This window comes from Hippocampus comes, unplaced genomic scaffold, assembly GCF_001891065.2.
Source record: "Hippocampus comes isolate QL1 unplaced genomic scaffold, H_comes_QL1_v1.1 scaffold98, whole genome shotgun sequence".
NCBI lineage: Eukaryota > Metazoa > Chordata > Actinopteri > Syngnathiformes > Syngnathidae > Hippocampus > Hippocampus comes.
In genome coordinates this window covers 450,143-472,459 of record NW_017804832.1, presented here as the reverse complement: position 1 = coordinate 472,459, position 22,317 = coordinate 450,143, and the positions used below count along the sequence as shown (strand labels likewise).

The 22,317-nt window shown below is 43.2% G+C and overlaps 2 protein-coding genes across 6 annotated transcripts in view; one reads left to right on the top strand and one right to left on the bottom strand.

Moving 5' to 3' along the window:
• The window catches only part of cep112 (centrosomal protein 112), a 144,344-nt gene extending 125,346 nt beyond the window's left edge, over positions 1-18,998 (bottom strand). For 4 of the 5 annotated variants that reach the window (XM_019868666.1, XM_019868691.1, XM_019868682.1 and 1 more), the window contains exons 1-7: positions 18,526-18,997; positions 18,140-18,330; positions 17,886-18,043; positions 13,063-13,150; positions 10,332-10,400; positions 3,353-3,394; positions 3,200-3,271 (exon numbers count right to left, since the gene is read on the bottom strand). In XM_019868666.1, the coding sequence (XP_019724225.1) occupies positions 3,200-3,271; positions 3,353-3,394; positions 10,332-10,400; positions 13,063-13,150; positions 17,886-18,043; positions 18,140-18,330; positions 18,526-18,625 (720 nt within the window). In that variant the 5' untranslated portion in view covers positions 18,626-18,997. Of the gene's footprint in view, positions 1-3,199; positions 3,272-3,352; positions 3,395-10,331; positions 10,401-13,062; positions 13,151-17,885; positions 18,044-18,139; positions 18,331-18,525 lie in introns of all 5 variants that reach the window. The other variant, XM_019868675.1, reaches the window with a different exon arrangement.
• A 495-nt stretch (positions 18,999-19,493) lies between these two features.
• Positions 19,494-22,317, top strand: part of prkcab (protein kinase C, alpha, b) — an 80,908-nt gene continuing 78,084 nt past the window's right edge. The window contains exons 1-2 of the mRNA XM_019868890.1: positions 19,494-19,928; positions 20,002-20,033. Coding sequence (XP_019724449.1) covers positions 19,762-19,928; positions 20,002-20,033 — 199 coding nt within the window. The 5' untranslated portion in view covers positions 19,494-19,761. The remainder of the gene's footprint in view (positions 19,929-20,001; positions 20,034-22,317) is intronic.

The window sequence follows — 22,317 nt, the reverse complement described above, 5'->3', positions numbered from 1 at the left end:
TTCAATCTTTGGTCATTTTTAGTTTTGTGTTATCATGATCGGTAAAAAGATGTTTTCTTGCATTTACACCTTGTACCGTATTTTACAAACTAAAAGGCGCACTGGATTATGAGGCGCACCTTCAAAAATGGCCTATTTTGTAATTTTTTTCATACATTGGGCGCACCACGTTATGAGACGCAATCTACAATGCTTCCACTAGATGGAGCTACGCTCAAGGAAATGCCAACAGAACGCTCAGATGTCAGTAAAACTTATTTAATAAAGCAGCGACACAGTTCAACTCTCTTGCCGCTGCTCTATTTCCGTGTTCAACTGCGTAACCAATCGCCTTAAGTTTGAACTCTGCGTTGTCAGCATGTCTCGAGCGAGGAGCCATTTTGGAGTCGAAATATTACCGTAACGACCATACACAAGCTGCATCGGATTTTAAGGCGCGCTGTGATGTTTTAAGAAAATGGAAGGCCTTTAGGTGTGGAAAATACAGTAATTGTTTTCCTGACTGAGACAACACACTCACAACGGGCAATTAGGCAATTAAATAATCTGATCTAATTAGTTTGGACAGCACTTGTTTCAATTTAACTTTTTTTTTTTTTTTGAAAGCTGTCCAATTGTACAGCAAAAACAAGGATGGTAAATGCAATATTAAAATGGGACATGTTATGGAAAATGGACTTAAAACAGAATCAACATCCCCACACTGAATTTCCCGGCTCATTACATGATCATCAAAGGGTGTGTGAAGATCCAGGGCCACTTTCAGGCTTCCATGTGCCACAAATGCTGTCAAGCATTATACATGGCAGGATAGAAGCGGGCGGACGTTCAATCATGCATGCAATGTTCTTTTTTTTTTTTTTTATGCATTATAGAATAAACTGTTCTACTTGTGAAATGAATGAAACGTCTAACACTACAAACAGGAGACCAAGCAGGTAAAACGCTGTGAAGAAGCCAGTGTGGTCAGGGGCTATTCATTCTCGCCCATGAGAACAGTGCTGCCATTAGATAAGAGTTGAATTCCTTGAGTGACCCAAAAAAAAAAATAGTGCTTGTACAATATTGTGCTTTACAAAAATCTACCATGACAGCTACAGTGCCTGTATTTGCTAATTTTATCTGAAAACCCCACCAAGAGTTTCAGTACTAAAACTGACATGATAAAACAACACACACTGAAATGTTCAATATGCGTATCATCAAATGTAGTGCTTAAAAAATGGGGGGAAAAATATAGAGCTTTAGGGTTTTGTTTTTTTTAAAGAGTTTTGCAAATAGCAATTGGCTCTAATTTTCTGCAATGGTCCATATAATATAAATATACACAACAACATAAAATACATGCATATTGCTGTATGCGCAGGGGTCATTCAATAAATAAGGTGAATTTTTTGGGATAAGTACTTCTAATCCTTTTTTTTCCCCAACATGCATATTGCTGTATGCGCAGGGGTCATTCAATAAATAAGGTGAATTTTTTTGGGAAAAGTACTTCTAATCCTTTTTTTTTTCCCCAATGTCCCAGCACTGTCATACACCTTTCCCATCTGTGCACAAGCTTCCATATTCCCCCAGCGTAAAAATGTCTCAGCCAGTCACTAGAACACTTTTGACTTCATCGTCACTTTCAAACTTGGGTCCAACTACGGTGAACTGCTGAGGCAGGTCAAGAAAGACATCAAGAACAAAAGCAGGGGTCATCAGTCAGAAGGAGTCATCTTGCATCATGATAAGGCAAGGCCTCACACGGCAGCAGCCCAAACGGTGCAGACCATCAAGAAGCTGGGCTGGGAACTGCTTTTTTTCCTTGAATCTTTCCAATCATTGCCGATCAGGCTTCGGCATTGGCAGATACTTAAAAACAAAGACTCGGACTGGGACTCGGGTGCCCAAAGAAAAAATGTGATTGGAATATCCAGAACTGAGCACTTGAAGGCAGAGCAGGACTTTTGCAAGACATTTTCCACAACTCCAACGGTTGTGACATACTAGGCGAGTCAAAGCAAAAGCGGCTTTACTGGAAGATTTCTGAGCCGTCACTCATTGTTCCAAAGGAAAAGAGCAGTCAGCATTCTTGTCGGTGCAGCTGGCGACACAGTCGGATGGATGAGGACCAGTTTAGTGAAAAAGCTGATGTTCATTAAGCCGCCGTGAGCTTAATGGCATACGGCATATACGTTTAACACTTGAGAAAATTTCCAGCTAAGCCTGGAGGATTAAGGGGGGAGCGATGTCACTGTGATTTGCCCTACACTCGACATTCTATAGCTCGGCTCCTTTTGCCTCCCACCCCCCCAAAAAAAGGTCTGATAATGAATAAACAGCACCTCTGCTGGTTGCAACCAAGTACCACATTGCGTTTTAGCCAGTGAGTACTAGTTAATGAAAAAAATAACATAAAATAAAAAAAACCCTCAAACTAAAATTCAAAAAAACTTTATCGTTCCCAAAATTAAAAAAGAACAACTAAAACTACACATTATGTTAAAACTAACACAATTGGAGCGTTTTTCATTTTGGTCAATTAGGATCAAACCTGAGGTTTTGGAGTTCATTTTAGATGTATTTTGGTATAAAGTGGTACCACTACTTACGAACGTCTCGTCATACGAAATGTTTAAGTTATGAAAGGTCTCAACAGGAAGATATTGCCTCTTGTTACGCAAGAAATTTCAAGATGTAGAGGTATCACTGTTTTGTATGTATTTGGATGTGCTAAGTGGCATTTCCAAGATGGTCGCAGCCAAGGAACCAGGCTGATCTTCAATCCCACAAAGCAGCCCAGAAACTGATGTTCAGAGATTGATGGATGACTTCGAAAGCACGCACACTACTGGAGCATGGGTGCATCTGCATTCGCAGTATTATCTTTCATGAAACATTGATGGATTTAGATCACTATTGCGCTACGCGTTTGTTTTTCGAATCACAGTTTGTTTCTTTTCTAACAAGGACAATCTGAAGATGATTCTAACAGTCGCGGATAAAAGTGCAAGCTATACGATCCAATCTGAATATCTGAAACGAAGATCAGAAATCCTTCAATTTTGCCACAATGCCAAAATGTGACAAAAAAAAGTCTCCATATGAAGCACTCATTGCCATATGGATCCCCAAAGTTCACACCTTTTCATCGAAAAACCATGTTTTGCTGAAAATCCAACCTTTGTAATATTTTGGACTTTATGGTGCATACCTCCTTGCTCTGCAGCTGCAGGTCCACGTCATCAGGCAAGGTGTGACTCCTAACAAGGCCGGACTTGAAAATCTACAGTAAGAAAAATGTCATATTGAATTACAAGGATTGAGGAAACACAAACAGTACGGTAGGTCATATGGGACAATTTACCGGAGACAAGGTCTTTCTTCGCAAGTACCCCGGCTTCTCAATCTGAAACAAATTTAAAAAAAATAAAATAAAAAACAAAACAGAATACCGTTAGCCCTCGTTGTCACCTTCCTCTTCAGACAAACCCTCACTGCTAAGTCGAACCGACATACCTCTATCACTCTGCCATAAACAATGCGGGAGACACATCAAAGCCTTGTCGGGAGGGGGGAATCTCTTCCATCAACTCTTGTCTGTTTAGAAAAACAGGCATTGTGTATTTCCGCTCTCGACGTGCCTTTTGTCAACACGCCCGGACCGCTAAGCCGTAAGCCATCTCCGGTCTGTTTACTTGCGGATGGACGCTAATGTGTAGACGTCCTTGCCAATAACTGACGTTCTTTGATTCGAGCACCAAGCTCAAAGAAACAGCAAAAGCAAACCACTAAACCCACATGAGAGCGAATAAAGGTCACAGTCGAAGTGATTCGACGGCATTAAATCACTGCGGTCGACTCGGAGAAGGGAAAGAACACTGTGTCGCTATTTGATATTTGTTTATGACCCACTTACATCCCTGTGAACTCTGACAATAAAGCCTTTTTCTGTGTCTTTGGGGGCCTTGCCAACGAGCGGCGAGATCACGGCCTTTCGCTTTCAAAACGGGCTTTGGAGATGACTGACAGCGGTGGCGCCAAATAAACAGTTGCCTTGCTTATCTCCTTGACGCGAGGATGAAGCGGGAGAACAAACAGAAGGGAAGAAAGCGTGCAACTAAAACAACATCTGACGCCACGCTGAGATAATCCACAACGGGATGCAAGATTGGAGGACGGGAATAGACGGATTGGTGATGGAAAAATTGTTCTGTCGTCAATAGTGGGATGACGTCATGAAATGGAGGAACATACCATCCGCAGAATTCTAATAACCGGTTAAACCAGATTTTTATTTTATTATTCTTGTTTTGTTTTTGTTTTTATGGCGTACTGTATGCCGCAATGGAAAATTTTTTCTGTCGTCGATAGAGGGATGACGTAATGAAATGGAGGAACGTAGAATCCGCTGATTTCAAATAATAATATTATTATTGGGGTTTTTTGGTTTTTTTATTGGCGTACTGTATGACGCCTAGCATGACTTTAATCAAGTCCTAAGAAAGCAGATACACCGTATTGGTCCGAATATAAGACAGTGTTTTTTGCATTGAAATAAGACTGAAAAAGTGGGCGTCGTCTTATATTCGGGGTCTAGACATTATAACCATTCACGACGCTAGATGGCCCAGATATCATTGAAGCGAATGCTGAACTTGACTCCCCAGTCCAAAGTGAACCCCTGTCACGAAGAATCAAAAATAAAAATAGCGGTAGCACGAAGAAGAAAAATAAAAAATAGCGCTAAGAAAGAAAAGAGAAAAAAATAATAGAAGAGATAACAGAAAATGGAGAAAAGTAGTGACAATCTGGAGAAAAGTGGGTCGAAGATCGGCCAGGTTAACTGGCAGCTGAGGAGAAGTTCTGATGTAATTTACACTTTAGTTTACATATTTAAATGTTCAGATATTAAGATTTGAATGAGGCAAAATAACATGCTTTTTTCTGAAATATATTGTCATTATCATTTGTTTCAGATGTACTGTAATTATTTTCTGTGTAAAAATTAATTTGGTGTTCAAAAAGTCTTTTTTCAAACTTGAGTCTTGAAAAAGAGGGGGTCGTCTTATAATCAGGGCCGTCTTATATTCGGGCCAATACGGCATATACCCAAAAGCGAGGAATCAGCCGCGCTCTAATTTGGATCCTCAAACCGATGGATCAATCAACCTCCTTTAATAGCAGCCCTGAAATCAAGCACGGCCCAAGATAGACATGTCGGCGAAATGCTGCGGTGCACTACCGCCAAAGCATTACGCTATCCCGTGCGCCCATGTGCTGTGCGGGCACACCTTCCCGTGTGCCCACACACATTACAGTGCACACGCACAAAGTCTAGCCTTCCAGTTGGCAGGGCATCACTGAAGTCTGATACGGATGGACGGCTCTGCCGCAAACACAGGGAAAAAAAAAAAGGGACAAGGCTCCACATCACAAGGCCTGGCTTGCCGGCCAAACAAACACGGCGTGATTGATGGCTTCCTAGTTTAGCACAGAATAACCTTTCAGTACTCCCGAGTGACCGCTGACAATGGAGGGCCAAGTGGCAGGGACTACCGCTGAATACATTGCATTCCTCCTCAGTCAGCATTATGTTTTTGTTTTTTTTTTTGTTTTTTCAACTGCAGGGTCAATGGACGTTGCACCTCACGCAATAGCCCCCAAAAAACAAAACAACGGAAATGATTGTGGTTGGTTGAATCACTGGGTACTACGGCTTCCTCCCGCATGCCCTAAATTGCGATTAATTAATGGCGAACAAATTACAGTCATAGACTACCCCCAAACTGCATAGCCCCCCCTCCCCCACATGTTCTAACAACTTGAGCCACCACATACATGATACTGTATTTACCGTATATTCTCTGAGCCCTTTAAAGATCAAGTCGAACCCTCGAAATCAGAGGTCCCCAAGCTTTTTTGCCCCACGGACCGGTTTAATGTCAGACAATATTTTCAGGGCGCGGCCTTTAAGGTGTGACGGATAAATGCAACAAAATAATATGATATGACCTGCATGAAAATTGTGGTATTTTCGAAACATAATAATAAACACGACACAAGGAACGTCCTATCTGACCGCAACACGCTCTGGTCGCTATGGTAACATTTAAACATGCCTTCAAAATAAGATACGCCGCAAATACAAAGTGCATGAAGAATACGACTCACCATCGCCACATATTTAGCGTGGGCTTGGTGCGTGGGAATCTCCTGTTGAGATAAATCCGTATTTTCAGTAGGACTCCTGATACTGCCTATAAAACGTGGCCTTCTTTGTCTTTAAAGTCGTAGGCTCCTCTCCCATTTCCTGGCTGGGCCTTTTCCATTTCCCAAAGAACCTTTCCAAAGACGTTTGTTTTTTACTCATTTTGCTAGCTCCTGGATTTCAATTTAGCGGTAACCTATCACGTGACCGAGAAGCGCGGCTTGACCTGCTTCAAGAGTGACACCCTGAAGACAGAAGTAACAGACAATCTGGTAATTTTTCAAAATAAAAAATCTTTCAGATTCCAAAATGTATAAAACGGAAGTTAAGTAAGTTATTTCTTCTTTTCTGTGCAGCCTGGTACCAAATGACCCACGGTCCGGTACCGGTCCGCGGCCCGGCGGGTTGTGGACCCCTGCTATCAAGCGCTTCGGAGTATAAGGCGCACCGTCAAAGAATGGCCTATTTTAAAACTGTTTTGATATATCGGGTGCACAGCATTATAATCCGCATAAAGTAAAAGCTACAATAGTGTCTGTAGATGTGCTATGCATCCACTAGATGGCGCTACACTGAAGGAAATGCAATAGCTTTTTGTACATCTGTCGAAACCGCTGCAGCTCTAACAAAGCACTTGACAGAACATTTAAAATACTACGTCCAAGAAATCAGATTATTCATCCATATACTGTATAAAGTGCATCGGATTATAAGGTGCACTGTCAGGCTTTGAGACATTGAATGCTTTTAGATGCACCTTATAGTGCAGAAAATACGGTTCTCTAATATTGAACACAGGTAACAACCAATCAAAATGCACATAAGCTTTCACAAGCTAAAAATACGATTCTGGGTTTTAAAATAGCCATACAAAGTCAGTGTATAAAGTATACTGAGCCTCTCAAAATGTTTTTTCTTTTATTCCTGTCCACATCCTCTTTGTAGCACCGCTTTGACTGTTACTCTCTCTTTTTATGGTTGACTAAACGTGATGAAGTACAATAGAGTGTATGCGCAGCCTCAAAAGTCAATACAGGCTCGCCGTTTTACATCGAAGGGCATCTGTGGATCAAATTATTTAATGTGTGGGTGTGAGTTGTCATTTTCTTGTGATAGCCGCATCACATCGTGACCCTTACTTCTTAGCTGAGTTAACTAATCGGTGCAACCCCAACTTTCTACCACTGTTGGATTTTAGTTTCTCAGTTTCTTTTTTTTTCCAACACAGACCCAAACGGCATTTAAAACAGATGGCGGACAAGCTGCCTGAAAGTTTGCATCTTTGAAAGAACAACAAAAACAAACCAAAAAAACATCTTGGCCAATCTTTAAGTGTCCAGTATGTCCACCAAGCCAATCCGTTGCAGCTCAGGTAAAATAAAGAAACCAATTTGAGCAGCTTCAAAACATCTGAAGCAAAAGCTGAATCCGCCCCAGAGCATGTGCAGGCTCGTCTCTGCTACAATTTCACACGAAGAGGCCGCTTTGAAGGAGAGCGACTACAAAAACTTCTATAAACTTGAAGGGCTTCGCTTGCATGTGTTTATGTGCCGAGACACATCTGTTGATTTGAAAGAGGCTGTCGAGGGGGTGGGGGTGGGGGAAGCATAGCCAAGCAATAACCGTTATCAGCATCGCAACACATGAGGAGAAGAGGAGCTGGAGTGTGCGCACGGCTTTATGTCTGCTGATGGATAACCGAGATTAGCGCCGCACTGAAGGACAGATCAGGTATAGGGATGCTACAACAGAGAGAAATACAGGTTGGAGGGACCTGCAAAAAAAAAAAGTAAGTTTGTATGGTGAACATGGTTCCTACAGGTGCAGAAAGAGAGAGTAAGGGGGCAATCAGAAGAGTGTTTATTGAGCTCTGGCCTTATGCACTCCAGACTGAGTGGATAAGAGAAGTAAATATGCCTCAGATGTTTAGTTTACACCGCCAGTTTCCCCTTTACCACCCAGAACAGCGGGAAGGTGGTCTTCGACACACGCCGGTACGATGTTAAATGAATGAGACGGCAATAAATAATTGCAGAACCTTTTCCACATTTAATACCTGCACAAAAAAATTGAGGAGGGGGGTGGGGGGAGCGCGCACCCTTAAAACGCCAGAGGTGCTCTAAATCTGTCAGATTTGCAAGGGCATCTCTTGAGCACAGCCCTCGCTTAAGGTTTCCATTTTTAAAAATTAATTTTGGAGGGATGTCAGGTTTTTGAGAACTTCAGTGGGCATGGTATATTTCTTCCACTTTTTTTCAAACTATTATCAATTTTGACTGTTGTCATTACGAGTGATTCAAAACCGATCAATGTGCTGCAGGAAATTACTCTACCAATTACTCTTGAATCCTGAAGAGCTATTGAAGTGAAATTTCCTCAACGTCAATTGCCCTCAATACGTTCTTTTTATGGGAATGGGCGGCGAAACGTCTTGGTTTTCACGTAGCCACAAAACAATATTCTCTGAGCCCTTGAAAGATCAAGTCGAACCCTCTAAATCAGAGGTCCCAAACATTTTTTGCTCCATGGACCGGTTTCATGTCAGACAATATTTTCAGGGACAGGCCTTTAAGGCCGGATAGATACAACAATATAATATGATATGACCTGCATGAAAAGTGTGGTATTTTCAAAACATTATAATAAACACAAATCATGAGACGAGGAACGTCCTATCTGGCCGCAACACATTCTCTGGTCGCTATGGTAACGTTTAAACGTGCCTTCAAAATAAGATACGCCGCAAATAAAAAGTACATGAAAAATACGACTCACCATCGCCGCTTATTATGCAGTGTAGGCTTGGTGCGTGTGAATCTCCCGTTGAGATAAAGCCGTATTTGAAAAAGGACTCCTGATCCTGTCTATTAAATGTAGCCTTCTCTTTTTTGAAAGTCATAGGCTCCTCTTCTTTCTCCTGGCTGGGCCTTTTCCCCTTCCCAAAAAAAACTTTTCAAAGACGTTTTTTTTTTTTTTTTATGCAGTAATCTATCGCGTGACCGAGAAGTGCGCATTCACCTGCGTCAAGAGTGACATACTGTAGACTGATATAACAGAGAATCCGGTCATTTTTCAAAATAAAACATTTTTCAGATTCCAAAATCAATAAAATGCAAGGAATGTAAGTTATTTCTTCTTTCTGTGCGGCCCGGCTCCAAATGACCCACGGACCGGTACCGGTCCACGGTCCAGCGGTTGGGAACCCTTGCTCTAAATTGTCTGCCAGCCAAGACGTTCTCTTTTTTGAAAATGACTGGCAGAGAAAGCGTTAACTGCCTCTAAAATTGTTATTTACAACAGGGGCCCCCAACCTTTTTTGCCCCACGGACCGGTTTATGTCAGACAATATTTTCAAGGACCGGCATTTAAGGTGTGGTGGAAATAATACAACAAAATAATATGGTATGAGCTGCATGAAAACTGTGGTGTTTTCGAAATATAATAATCAACACAAGGAGCGTCTAATCTGGCCGCAACACTCCGATCGCTATGGCAATGTTTAATCACGCTTCTGGCAAAAAAAAAAAAAAAAAGAAAAACAGAAAAAAATGCAAGCAATTGATGCCTCCCCTTCAGTTGACAAACAACTACATCCATTCAAGGACTATAAAAAGTAGTGTCAAGTAATGCGTTCTTATTGTATTATCATTTTCCAAATGGGACTGCAGCAGAATTGACCGTCTAATCTTGTCTTGACAAACGTGACTGACGAACACCTTTATTTGATGGGAACATCTCCATTTTTTTTGGTGTGAATAATTCCTCTTCAGATTTTGCTGGAACAATGTGTAAAAATAACAGATGATGTGAAGATAGACTAATGGTATCTATTAGTACATGACAACGAAATTAGACTGTTGAAAAAAGGATTGATAATTGTTGATATTGTTCATTAAAAAAATTTGCAGCACAAGAACGTGATTAGCGGCCCGTCAGTGTTCAGCTAAATAGGCGCAGATTTCACGGGAATAAGTTTGTCATCAATCTGAAAATGTATTTAGATCTAACAATAAAATACAACCACCCCGGCGAGGTATTTAGTATGATTGTTAACTTGAGACGTTGCCCTGACTGTACATAAGGCACACACTCGCTGACAGTTCCAGGTTCGCCATCGGCACGCCTCTGGACTCACCCCCAGGTTCCAGCTGTTGAGCCGAGCCTCCAGGTCACTGTCATCGGGAGACATCTGCCCCGCATCCACCTGATAAGCGGAAGGTTAAAAACAAGTGGGTACAAACTGGGAATTCAATGCCGATGATGAAATAAAACAAGGGAATTGAGACAATTCCCTGACAGCACTTTGACTGGCAGTTTGGCCTGAGGAACAGTTGATTATCGTGACAGCATAGACACGCTTCTGGCAAAAAAAAGAAAAATAAAAACAGAAAAAAATGCAGGCAATTGATGCCTCCCCTTTAGTTGACAAACAACTACATCCATTCATGGACTATAAAAAGTAGTTTCAAGTAATGCGTTCTTATTGTATTTTCATTTTCCAAATGGGACTGCAGCAGAATTGACCGTCTAATCTTGTCTTGACAAACGTGACTGACGAACACCTTTATTTGATGGGAACATCTCCATTTTTTTTTTTTTTGTGAATAATTCCTCTTCAGAGTTTGCTGGAACAATGTGTAAAAATAACAGATGATGTGAAGACAGACTAATGGCATCTATTAGTACATGACAACGAAATTAGACTGTTGAAAAAAGGATTGATGTTTGTTGATATTGTTCGTTAAAAAATTTGGCAGCACAAGGAAGTGATTAGCGGTCGAGTGGTTAGCATGTTGACTTCACAGTGCAGAGGTACCGGGTTCAATTCCAGCTCTGGCCTCCCTGTGTGGAGTTTGCATGCTGTCCCCGTGCCTGCGTGGGTTTTCTCCGGGTACTCCGGTATCCTCCCGCATTCTAAAAACATGCATGGCAGGCCGATTGAACACTTCAAAATTGTCCCTAGATGTGAGTGTGAGCACGGATGGTTATTCGTCTCTGTGTGCCCTGCGATTGGCTGGCAACCGGTTCAGGGTGTCCCTCGCCTACCGCCCGAAGACACTGTTCTTAAGTTTGGGGTCTAAATGTTTTCCCAGGCTTGGAGGGGTTTTCTCGGGGGTACGAAGCAACAGTGTACTGAAATAAAGCCGTACTTACCGGAATAGCACTTGTAGTACTTGTAACAAGTGGTTTACATTTTGCTTCAATGACTGCAAGACATTATTAAGCAATCAAATCTGCACAATTAAGAGAATTCTATCCGAGGGTATCGGCCTCTTTAAAAGCTTACATGCACAGGTGCTCCCCTCCAATAGTAAGACCGTTGTACTTTTTTTTTTCCCCCCCCCCCCCCCCCCCCCCCCCGCCGTTATCTCCCATCTCGCCACCCTGTGTGCCGTCACGCTCCTCCCTCCCACATTTGGAGCTCCAGATGTTTGCTGGTTCCACAAAATTTCTGTCACGCCGGGAATTCCGTAGAAGGGGAATAATGCCGCTAAAATGGCAAAGGATTCCCTCCCCTCCCACTTTGCCGCGGTCTTTCGTTACATTTTTTTTTCAATATGTTGTAGGATTGCTACTTCTGGGGGAGTGTGTGTTGATACAAGCAGAGTTTACTCGAGCGGCGAGTATTAAGAAGGAGGAAATATCTAATAACACTGAGATTGAAGAGAGGTGGATTGGCTGGGTGTAGCCGAGGAATCAGTGACTGGAATACCCAAAGATTAAATTACCCTTCTGATTAAAATGGTATTAAAAGCCTGAGCTGCTCATGAATAACACAAATGTCTCATCCCGTGTCTTGGAATGCCGAACTAAGGTTGTATGTCGCCAGAATTCACTGATAAGATATACCTCCAACAGAGAAGAAGTAATGTGAAGGAGGGCAGAAATCAGAAGCCAAGCAAAAATGTTTCATGTGGGGGTGGGGATTGATTCGTGAAAACATTTACAGTAAAGGGGGCACATTATCGAAACGTGTACTTTTTAATTGCTTGTATACTAACCGATAGGCCAACTAATCAGTTAACCAACTCAGCATAGACTACAAACAGTGCAGTGATAAATTGTGTTTCTATTTTGATTTGCTGTTAATGCCGCTTTGTCAATATGTTTCTTTGCTAGACTTCACACGGATCTGATTGGCAGATCGGATCAGCAGATATTTTGCATTGCCAATGCCTTGTCATGTCATAAGCGCGCGCGCGCACACACACACACACACACACACACACACACACACACACACGAAAAACAAAACAATCAGTCTTAAAAAAAAAGGCAATCAAGAGCACCTCCACTGGTCGCCATCAAGCAGTGCACTCAAAACTGCTTGATCCATTTTGCGGTTGACTCCACTCAACAGTGTGCCAGTCTGTCACAGCGCACTTATCGAGACAGACAATTAGTCCTACTGAAGCCCCACTACTTACACTTAAGTCAGACAACTACACTGGCAATTTTTTTTTCAATGAATTAATCGACGAATACGAGGTACGCCCATCCCTATTTTGAAGTGCATTCGGACGCCGGCCTGTGAGCCGTAACGTTTCCCTCCGACTTCATGACGGCTATGTTAGAAGGTTTTCAGGTCAGAAATGTGTATTTCCTCTTGTCTGCAAAGAATACATTGGGGGAATTTCCTTGAGCTGGGTGGGAAACAGACTTCTGGGCTTTCCAAAATGTGTCCTCAGCCAACATTAAAGAAGAAAGCCAATTATTGTGGTGACAATTTGTGTTGGCACCAGCAAGTTTGCTGCAAATAATTCAACGCGTCATCATAAATCTCTCGCAGGGACAAATAAATCTGCAACGCACACACGCAAAAATATGAAAATAAAAACAGGATGCCAGCGGCTGGGTGAACTCACCGCTCTGGCTTCATGTGTGGGTGAAGGCTTGAGTGAGCTGGAGGCTCTCGCTCCTCGTGGGGTCTTCTCCTTATTCAGATGGCGGGCTCTGCAATCGAGGCGGTTCGTGGGACAAAGAGGGGAGAGGGTGGTGGGGGGTGGAAGGCAAAAGACAAAGCTTCAGTGTAGTTGTCAGCCTGCCTGGCTTTGTATACACATCAACATGTCGCTGGCACCGGTTGCATACTTTGTGGTTTGCATCTCATCTCTTTTGGACAAACACGGCCGCTTTACGTCAGCCTCGTCCTATACATTTCAACATTTTGTCTATCACACACCTCAGTCAGTGGCTCTTCATTTCAATCACTTATGCCAGAGTCGGGTCATTGGGACACGTTTTGGCAAAAAAAAAAAAAAAAAAAAAAGTTGAATGCTGCGTTATGCTTCGAAACACAACTGAATTGAGGACCACGTCGTTTTTTGAGTTTTAATGTTTTCAGCAATTATCTTCAAACGTGTCATGCACTGAGAAAACTTCACGTTGCAGAATCTTTCTTTCATTCATTCATTCAATTTCCGATTTTTGGCACCTCGCAAGGGTGGCGGGGGGTGCTGGAGCCTATCCCAGCCGTCTTCGGGCAGTAGGTGCGGGACACCCTGAACCGGTTGCCAGCCAATCGCAGGGCACACAGAGATGAACAACCATCCGCGCTCACATTCACACCTAAGGACAATTTGGAGTGTTCAATCAGCCTGCCATGCATGTTTTGGAATGTGGGAGGAAACCGGAATACCCGGAGAAAACCCACGCAGGCCCGGGGAGAACATGCAAACTCCACACAGGGAGGCCAGAGCTGGAATTGGTAACTCTGCACTGTGAGGTCAACGTGCCTACTACTGGACCACTGGGCCGCTTCAGAATCTTTCAATTCTGTCATTTTATTACAAGGTCTTAAATAAGAATTCTTTGCCTCCGCCCTACCCGAGAGGCAAAGAAAGTTGTAAATGACTTCAAATTACTTGATTCGTTTTCATGATGAAACGCATTCAAATGTCTCACTGTGTGTTGGCTCGCATCCAGCTATGTGTGAGCTGCAGCATGAGTTGCGCTGAAGCGCATACATCCATGAAACTTGGAAAGAGGGAGGCGGGGGGGATGGGGAAGGGGAGCGGGGCATGCGGGTGGGTGTCGAGCTTCGCAATCTCAGGCCTCTAAGTCAACAGGTGGATGAGGATAATTGAATCAGATGTGTCTGGAGTCTGAGGCTCGGAGATCAAAGCTGTGGCAAGTCAGGCCAGAGTTACACACACGCACGCACACACACATGCGTAGGGAAGAAAATGAGAACACCATGAAGAGCCTCAGAAGCTGCAGCTCGCCTGATTAAAGCAGCCTGACATCAGAACACCAGCCTGACCTCCAGGTGCACAGCCAGCCTCGGGGCGGACCAGGAAATCAGTCTGACCTTGGGGCGCAAAACCCCCCCCAAACCCGCCCCCCCCCCCCCCGCCCCCCTTGAGGGCAACCTAAGTGAGCGAACGAAAGGCTAAAGCGTTTTTCTAAGGACATCGCTGGCGACTTGTGCCACCGCGAGGACGATCTGTCGCTGAAAAACAGACGGAGGAGGGGGAGGAAAGGGGGCAAAGGGTTAAAAGTTCTCACATGTGGATGAAAAGCACACAAATGGGAGACAGGAGTCAGACAGACGCACAGGGGAGGAAAAACAAGGACATAAAAGGGAGGCCCAAGAGAGGAGCTATCAACTCAACTTCAGCACTGAACTTGACACGAGAAGCAAGCCGGCCAAAATGAGCTCGGACACTGCACGTTTTCTCTCGTTTCAACATCACCTCCCCCTTTTTTTTTTTTTTTAACACTATGTGACATCACTGCACACTAATGCCCAAAGCTACTTGGCATGATTCAATTGTTTCTGCCACATTCTTGCACCTGGACCAAGACGACGTATTAGTTCGTGACTCCATCTTGTGGTGTCCTTTAGGACTGCACAACAGTTGTCATGAGGCTTCTGTGTAGTTACTGATTTTGTGGCCTGGAATTCACTGAATCAAATAATGGCTCAAATGATCCCAACGTGAACAAGATGTAAAAAGTCAGAGAGGAACACTTCATCATGAAGCCGCCAACTTGTCACTTTGTGTGGGACGCAGCAGCTCTTTGCGCCGGTCACAGGTGGAGAAGCCCAGAGTGGGGATATCCAGCCATCCATCCATTTTCTGATCCGCTTATCCTCACAAGGGTCACGGGGGGTGCTGGAGACTATCCCAGCGGTCTTCGGGCAGTAGGCGGGGGACACCCTGAACCGGTTGCCAGCTAATTGCAGGGCACACAGAGACAAACAACCATCTGCACTCACACCAAGGGAGAATTTAGAGTGTTCAATCAGCCTGCCATGCGTGTTTTTGGAATGTGGGAGGAAACCGGAGTACCCGGCCGGAGAAAACCCACGCAGGCCCGGGGAGAACATGCAAACTCCACACAGAGAGGCCGCAGCTGGCATTGAACCACCTCTGCACTGTGAGGTGGACGTGCTAACCACTGGACCACCTTGCCGCCCGAGTGGGAATATTAAGAATGGAAATCAGGCCCAGTGTAACATCACAGGGGAGAGGAAATTCTGAACTTTTGGAAAGAGACAACAAAATATTTACCTGGTTTTTCACATGTTTGTTGAGCCCTGAATGGTATCTTGTCAAACAGAGCGAGCCATTTTCAACATTTTACAACACTCAATAATTTGTAAAAATCCCTAGGCAGGGAATAATCAATAGTACCTACTCATGAAAAAAATAAAATAAATTGACCAAATTTGGACATAGGTGGTTTTGACCGGACGCTAGCAAAATACGAAAAACTAATAAATTCATTGCAGCTCGTAGGTCACGTAGGCCTTGGCAACCAGAGTGCAATAAAATACACACACACACACGCACACACACACACACAAGAGGAAAATAAGAATTAGGTAAACTGCAGTCATATTAGTGATATTTCACAGAGAATAAAGAAGATATGCCCGTCAGTATTGTTAGACTGTTGTGTTTACTCAACTCAACTTTATTTACAAAACACTTAAAACACAAGAGCAAGGTAGCGTGAGGATAAGCGGCTCGGATAACGGATGGATGGATAGTTTCTTAAAGGGTTCGAACACCACATGCTATTTGTGAGACGGCCTGCGGCATTTTGCATGATGTGTTCGCATGAATTTAGTGGACTTTGACTTCCCTATTTTAAGTTCAGTTTGGCAGGAATCATTTTCTTTTTCTCAACAATTATTCACGATCTGCCGAACTGCTGCTTGGTGTGAAATGAGTCCGATTGAGTTCATTGCTTCTGACATTCCAAAAACATTAGCTTCAGGTTAGCTTCATTCCAAAAACATTAGCTTCAAGTTAGCTTCATTTTAGAGTCGAAATTGTCCATAGGTGTGAATGTGCTTGTGAATAGTGGTTTGTCTCTTTATCGTAGGGCCCTTGACATTGGCTGAACACTGCAGGTGAAAAATCATCTGGGTTACGCTCCACCTCACCCGGGACTTTAAATGAGGACTAAAAAAATCTAATGGAAATAAAAAAGCTCACACGAGAGAGTGAGGAAATGAGCTGTTCAGCCTTCTCTTCACAAGTGCAAAAGCGCAGGGAAAAAAAAAAAAAGACGAAAGAGATGAGCGGCTCCTGGTGTTCTCCTGCTGTTTTGGAGCGCTGCCTCTTTGAAAAGTCCAAATGGACAGCTCCTGCAGACTGACGCAAGGAGCAGGCAATGCCTTCTGCTCGCTCTTCAGATACGGCGCCACTGAGCAAATACTGCACAAAGGCTACCTCGACATAAGCCATGTGTGTCTAGCTTGGCTGCCAAGTTCAATGTTTTCACGCCGATAAAGGAGCATGACAACCAAATGCTTGAGTAAATATTGAATGAGCCACGGGCGGGAGATTGAGATGCTCCTAGAGAGGCGTGGGTGTGTTTATTTACGCAACTTAACATCTCTTTGAGCAAAGGTGTAATTTCATGGCAGGGCCATTCTAAAAAGATTCAACAATTGAGACCAATAAGACCCTCTTCCGTGGATTGCAGTTGAAAAACGTACTTCATATCTACTGGACCAGGGGTGCCCAAACTTTTTTGACCGAAGATCTACTTTTCGATCAACCAACCTCCCGCGATCGACCCGTTACGCATACGCACGCATACGCACGCACGTACACGCTCATGCCATGATGAGCAATAGCCTGACGCTGAGGCATGCGACGCACTTTTGCAGCCTGTTAACGATCGTAACTCACGCGTACCGTTTTAAAGTGCTTCCCTCGGCCCTCCAGATTACTATTCTTTGCACGTGCCCTCGGTGAATTGTACACGAAACAAACTCTGAATGAGAATAATGATAACGATAAAAGATATTGCGCAACAGCTCTGATTACAAGCTGCAACTGCAGACTGCTGAGCGCTAACAACTTCCGGTGACGCAGTCACACGCCGCCGTAGGTTAAAGATGACCCGCTTTATTTTAGTTTCTTTTTTAAATACTTTTTGTGAACGTGAGACTGATAGAATGATTAGGGTGCAGTGTGCATTAACAAAAAATATATATTACTAACATGCACAGAGACACCATTTTTTTTTCCTTTACACCCCTCGGATCAATTTGGGACCAGTCCCTGATCTACTGGTCGATCACGATCGACGTAATGGACACCCCTGTACTGGACGAATATATACTGCATGTCAATGGCGGTAAAGAGTTTAATTGCAGTTCATGAATATAAACACCCACAGCAGTGAATGAGTTAAATATGGATATTATACAGCAAAACAGTACCTGGTAAAAGCAGTGTTTGGGGTGGAAGTGGTTCCATCTTTAAGCAAGGCGGCAGCCAAACTGTCCTCGTCATCCAGCTCTCCCATCACCCAGTCGGGCAGAGTCACTTTGCTGTGGTCCTCTGACCCACCAATCAGTGGCTCATCAAAGTAAATGGACTAAAACAGTCAGACACCATTTTTCAATGCTGTAAACTTGAGATCTGCGTTTTGTTTCCAACATTCTGAACAATTAGATGAAACTGCAATGATTACCATGTAAGTAGGAAGGTTCTTGAGGCTCCCATGTTGTGGTTTGCTGGCAAACGGCCCTTCTAGGACGCCTCTTTTGAGCATGTGAAGAAGCAAACGGGCATGCAGATTGCGGTTCTTGTGACCCGCGAGACTTGAGCCGCATGTTGCTGGATCGCACAGCTTCTTTATCCACAAGGCACAGTGCTGGCGCTCTGTTGTCAATGAAGACAGGATGAATTTGTAAAACAGTTACAGGGGACATATTGGAAAGTGACTTTTAATTGCTTGTACACAACTGTTTTCCAACACAAAAGCAGGTATTCTGCCTTTTAGACAACGCATGAATTATATTCTGTTTAGATAAAGGAAATGCGTTACATTAAAACACAATGACGAAAAGTTCTTACCAGTATTGTTGGGGTGTTTGAGGACATATGGTTTCATCTCCAGAACAAAATGGTTCAATTCAGAGTTCAGCTTTTCCAACGATACCTCATTTTTGTTCATGATGTCCTGATTAGTCGAACAAAAATTTGATTGACTATTAATCAGAGTTGTCGGGTACTAATGGAACATTAAATGACATCCCCATAAGTTAACAGGATGTTATTTTGACGTTCTTGGAGCTTGCAGTCAATCGACATCCAACAAAATCACTGCAGCGGATGCAAGCTAACAAGAAACACTGAAAGGAAGTCGGTGCAAAGTTCTCCAGATATTTTTGTTCCTTATAATACAACAACACGTCAGTACCGTATGTGCATAAACGCGACGAGGACGGAACATTTACACTTAAGTTTTTTCTTCAGGTACCTTGAGAAGCGCTGCAGCGCTTGGTTTGATTCAAAATCTCAGCGTCTCCGATTTACGCCACTTCCGGTTTCCACGACCGTTGTTATGGAAACATTCCCTGGTTATACTTTGACACGAGGTCCACATAATTCCAAATTTGAATGAATATACAAACACCTGGAACTATTTTCATGGAACGTATTTGTTTTTTCATATATTTTGGTCACCGATGGCGTAAAAGACAAGCAGTTATGGCACGATGAGAGTCGAACGCTAATTTAGTGACTTTTACAGTTCAGTTTATAGATGCCCATTTTACTGTGCCGCCCTTTGGTCAAATTGTAATAGTTTTGTAGATTGGTACCGCTAAAGTTTATACTTTGTATTTTTGTTTGACTGAAAAAAGATACAGTACCAACTACGTCCACACGGCGACGCCAAACATCTGCAGTTTGCGAGGCACTCTACAAGGAGGCGGTGGTTTATGCTGCGTTCATATACGCTTCGTATTTCCTAAAAGCAGTCGTTTGAGTTAATTTGAAATTTGCTAAATTTAGAGACGCACATGACACTTTTTATAATTTCCGTGGTTAATCGACGGGGTCTCTGGTGTTTGAAATAGATTGAACTATGGATGTTATAAAATCCCATTGTCATGAAACGCCTCGCCGCTAACGTCAGACTGAATGAAAAAGAAGCGCTTTGCCTGTGGCTCAGACAGAGAGGAGGCGTGCGAGCTGTCAAGAGGGCTCCAGCAGCAACTGCATCACTTGACAATAGCGGTGAAGAGGCAATAACTTCACACAAGTTGGCGCCGTGTAGTTTTATCGCCCCATCCCCTTTCCTCCATAATGGCTGATCACCATTTACATTATAACGACTCCGCTGGTGTTGGCAACAGATTCGCCCGCAAAGGTGCTTTGAGGCAGAAAAACGTGCACGAAATCAAAAACCACAAATTCACCGCTAGGTTTTTCAAGCAGCCGACCTTCTGCAGCCACTGTACGGACTTCATATGGTGAGTTTCGAGTTGCGCTTCAACTTGAAACTGAACTTTTGTTCGCAGCGCTGACTGTTTGTTTACGTTGCAGGGGATTCGGCAAACAAGGGTTCCAATGCCAAGGTAAATTTCCCAAATGTAATTTATGTTGCAGGCATTACACGTAACTGGCAAAATGCACTTGTGGCTCATTGACAACGCAGCGTAAACTTGTTGCTCGCTTACAAATGGGGCTTCAGTGTGCAGCCGATTTTGATTGCAAAGATGAAGCTATGTGAAAATTGCACGTTTTAATTCACACAAGACACGTTTACAACTCAAGATCAATTCCTCAGTGCTTCACTCCAAAGCGGTTTTGGGCGTAGTAGTGATATCCAACCAGTGGGTGCATAACTCGGGGAGTGTAGCTGGCTTTGGTGAATAGAGAGCTGCCTCGCTCGTGGCCATTTCTGGAGCGGGTGATGAAGGTTGGTGGCTCCTCTGGTTCCTCTTCTAGTTCAGCCTGTTTTTCCTCTTCCTCTGGGTCCCCTCCAGCTTGTGGAAACCAGTCAGGGACGCTAGTCATCATCTCTTAAAAAGTTGTGCCACCAAGTGTCAGATAGGTATTCAGTCTGGGCACCACTGAATGGCATGTAATTTAAGACAGCAGACACCTCCGGGTGGAATTGAAAGACTCTCTCAAAGACAAGGGGGTTCTGGCCTCCATTCTGGTCTTGATTACCAGAACCAGACAGTGCTACATCAGAACTACTCTGTTGATCGACATTGTGAGCAGCATTTTTAATGCTACGAGGTCCCACCAGTCCAGAGTATCCCCAAATGTTGGGCCCATGAGCTTCAGGAGTGCCAAGGCTGTGTGGCACATGTTGCCAGACTTTAGTAGGGTCCCAGTAGAGGTCTTCATCAATCACTGGATTATGTGCGTCAGCGGTTTGTCCATTTCTATGACCTACAACATGAGTAGTTTGAGTAAATCACAGGTCGCTTCAGTGAAAAGGGATGATTTGGACTGTGGCCTTACCTTGTTTAACAGGCAACCCAGTACTTCCATTTAAGAGGAAAAAACACACCAGAGAGCCACTACAAAACAGGTTTGGGGGGAAAAAAAAAGGTTGTGATACAATGTGATTTTCCAAAACAGATAAGAAAAGGGGACATCAAGTCAAATTTGCAGCAAGACATTCAGCGCAGCCCCACTAGTGTAAATGCTGTGTTCTGATTTTATATTGCATTTGTGGAATACAAACTATGTAGCCAAATTTAGTTTTCATGCCACTTGCTTTCGACTGAAAATGACAGTGGGCTCATGTAACAGCCAATCACAGCTCACCTGTTCTCTGCGTTTGGTCATGTGATACTTTCAGTCGACAGCACGTGGCAAAATTGTCACCATCTGGATAAAAACGGGTCAACTTTGCCTGCCACTTCATATTCCACAGATGCAATATTAAATCAGAATACAGAGTTTAGACTAGGTGGGCAGCATAGAACAAACTTGACTCGACATCCCCTGTAAGTCACATGATCTTAAACCTGCCATGTTTGGAAAGATTGACAAATGAAATTTAAATTAATGTGCCAAATCACAGCAGAGGTTCTCATAGCAGAAAAATAAAAAAAATCACATAATCACAAAATAAAATTGATCAAAATGATCATTCTCCAAAAGTAAGGCCTTAATCAGCCCTAAAAGAGATCTTTAAATCTACAATTCTTTAAGTCATAAACACATGCACCCCAAGTACAACATACAGCACTACTGTAGTTGGAAAACTCAAGAATTTGACACAATTCATAGACTGTAATCACTGTAGAAAGGTTTCATACTTTCAGGCATTAAACATTTGATATTGTGATAAGATTGGACCTATTGCCCACCCTCTAGTCTCTAAGTGGTAATGTTCAGCAATTGACATCTTAAAATTTGCTGAAAGTGACCTTTAAAAAAAAAAGTAACCATTCTCAAAAATAACACTTATGTGCAGTTCAATGGTTAAGCAATACACATGCACGCAGTTGTCTAAATTCAAGTTTATAGGTGAATATTAGGTCCAATATTAAATTATTCCGAATGAGTCTGTGTTCCGTGATCTTGAATTAGATTTAAAAGTGGCCTTAAAATTGTCTCATAACAATATGGAAAGGTAGCGCATGAATAAAACATACCATAAAAGAACTCCAAGAGTCATGGCTGCCAGCTAAGAAGAAGGCCGGGGGGCGGGGCGGAGAATAAGAAGCAACTTGCACTCCTCAGAAGTTTCACCCAGAGTGAATGCAGCGCTGAAATGACAACAACCCACGAGGCCTCGCCTTTATCCTACCTAGCAACATCACACCTGCCCCTTGATGAGCAATTAGCGCTCAGCAAGGATCAGATGGAATGGAATCTGCTACACATTCCATTTTA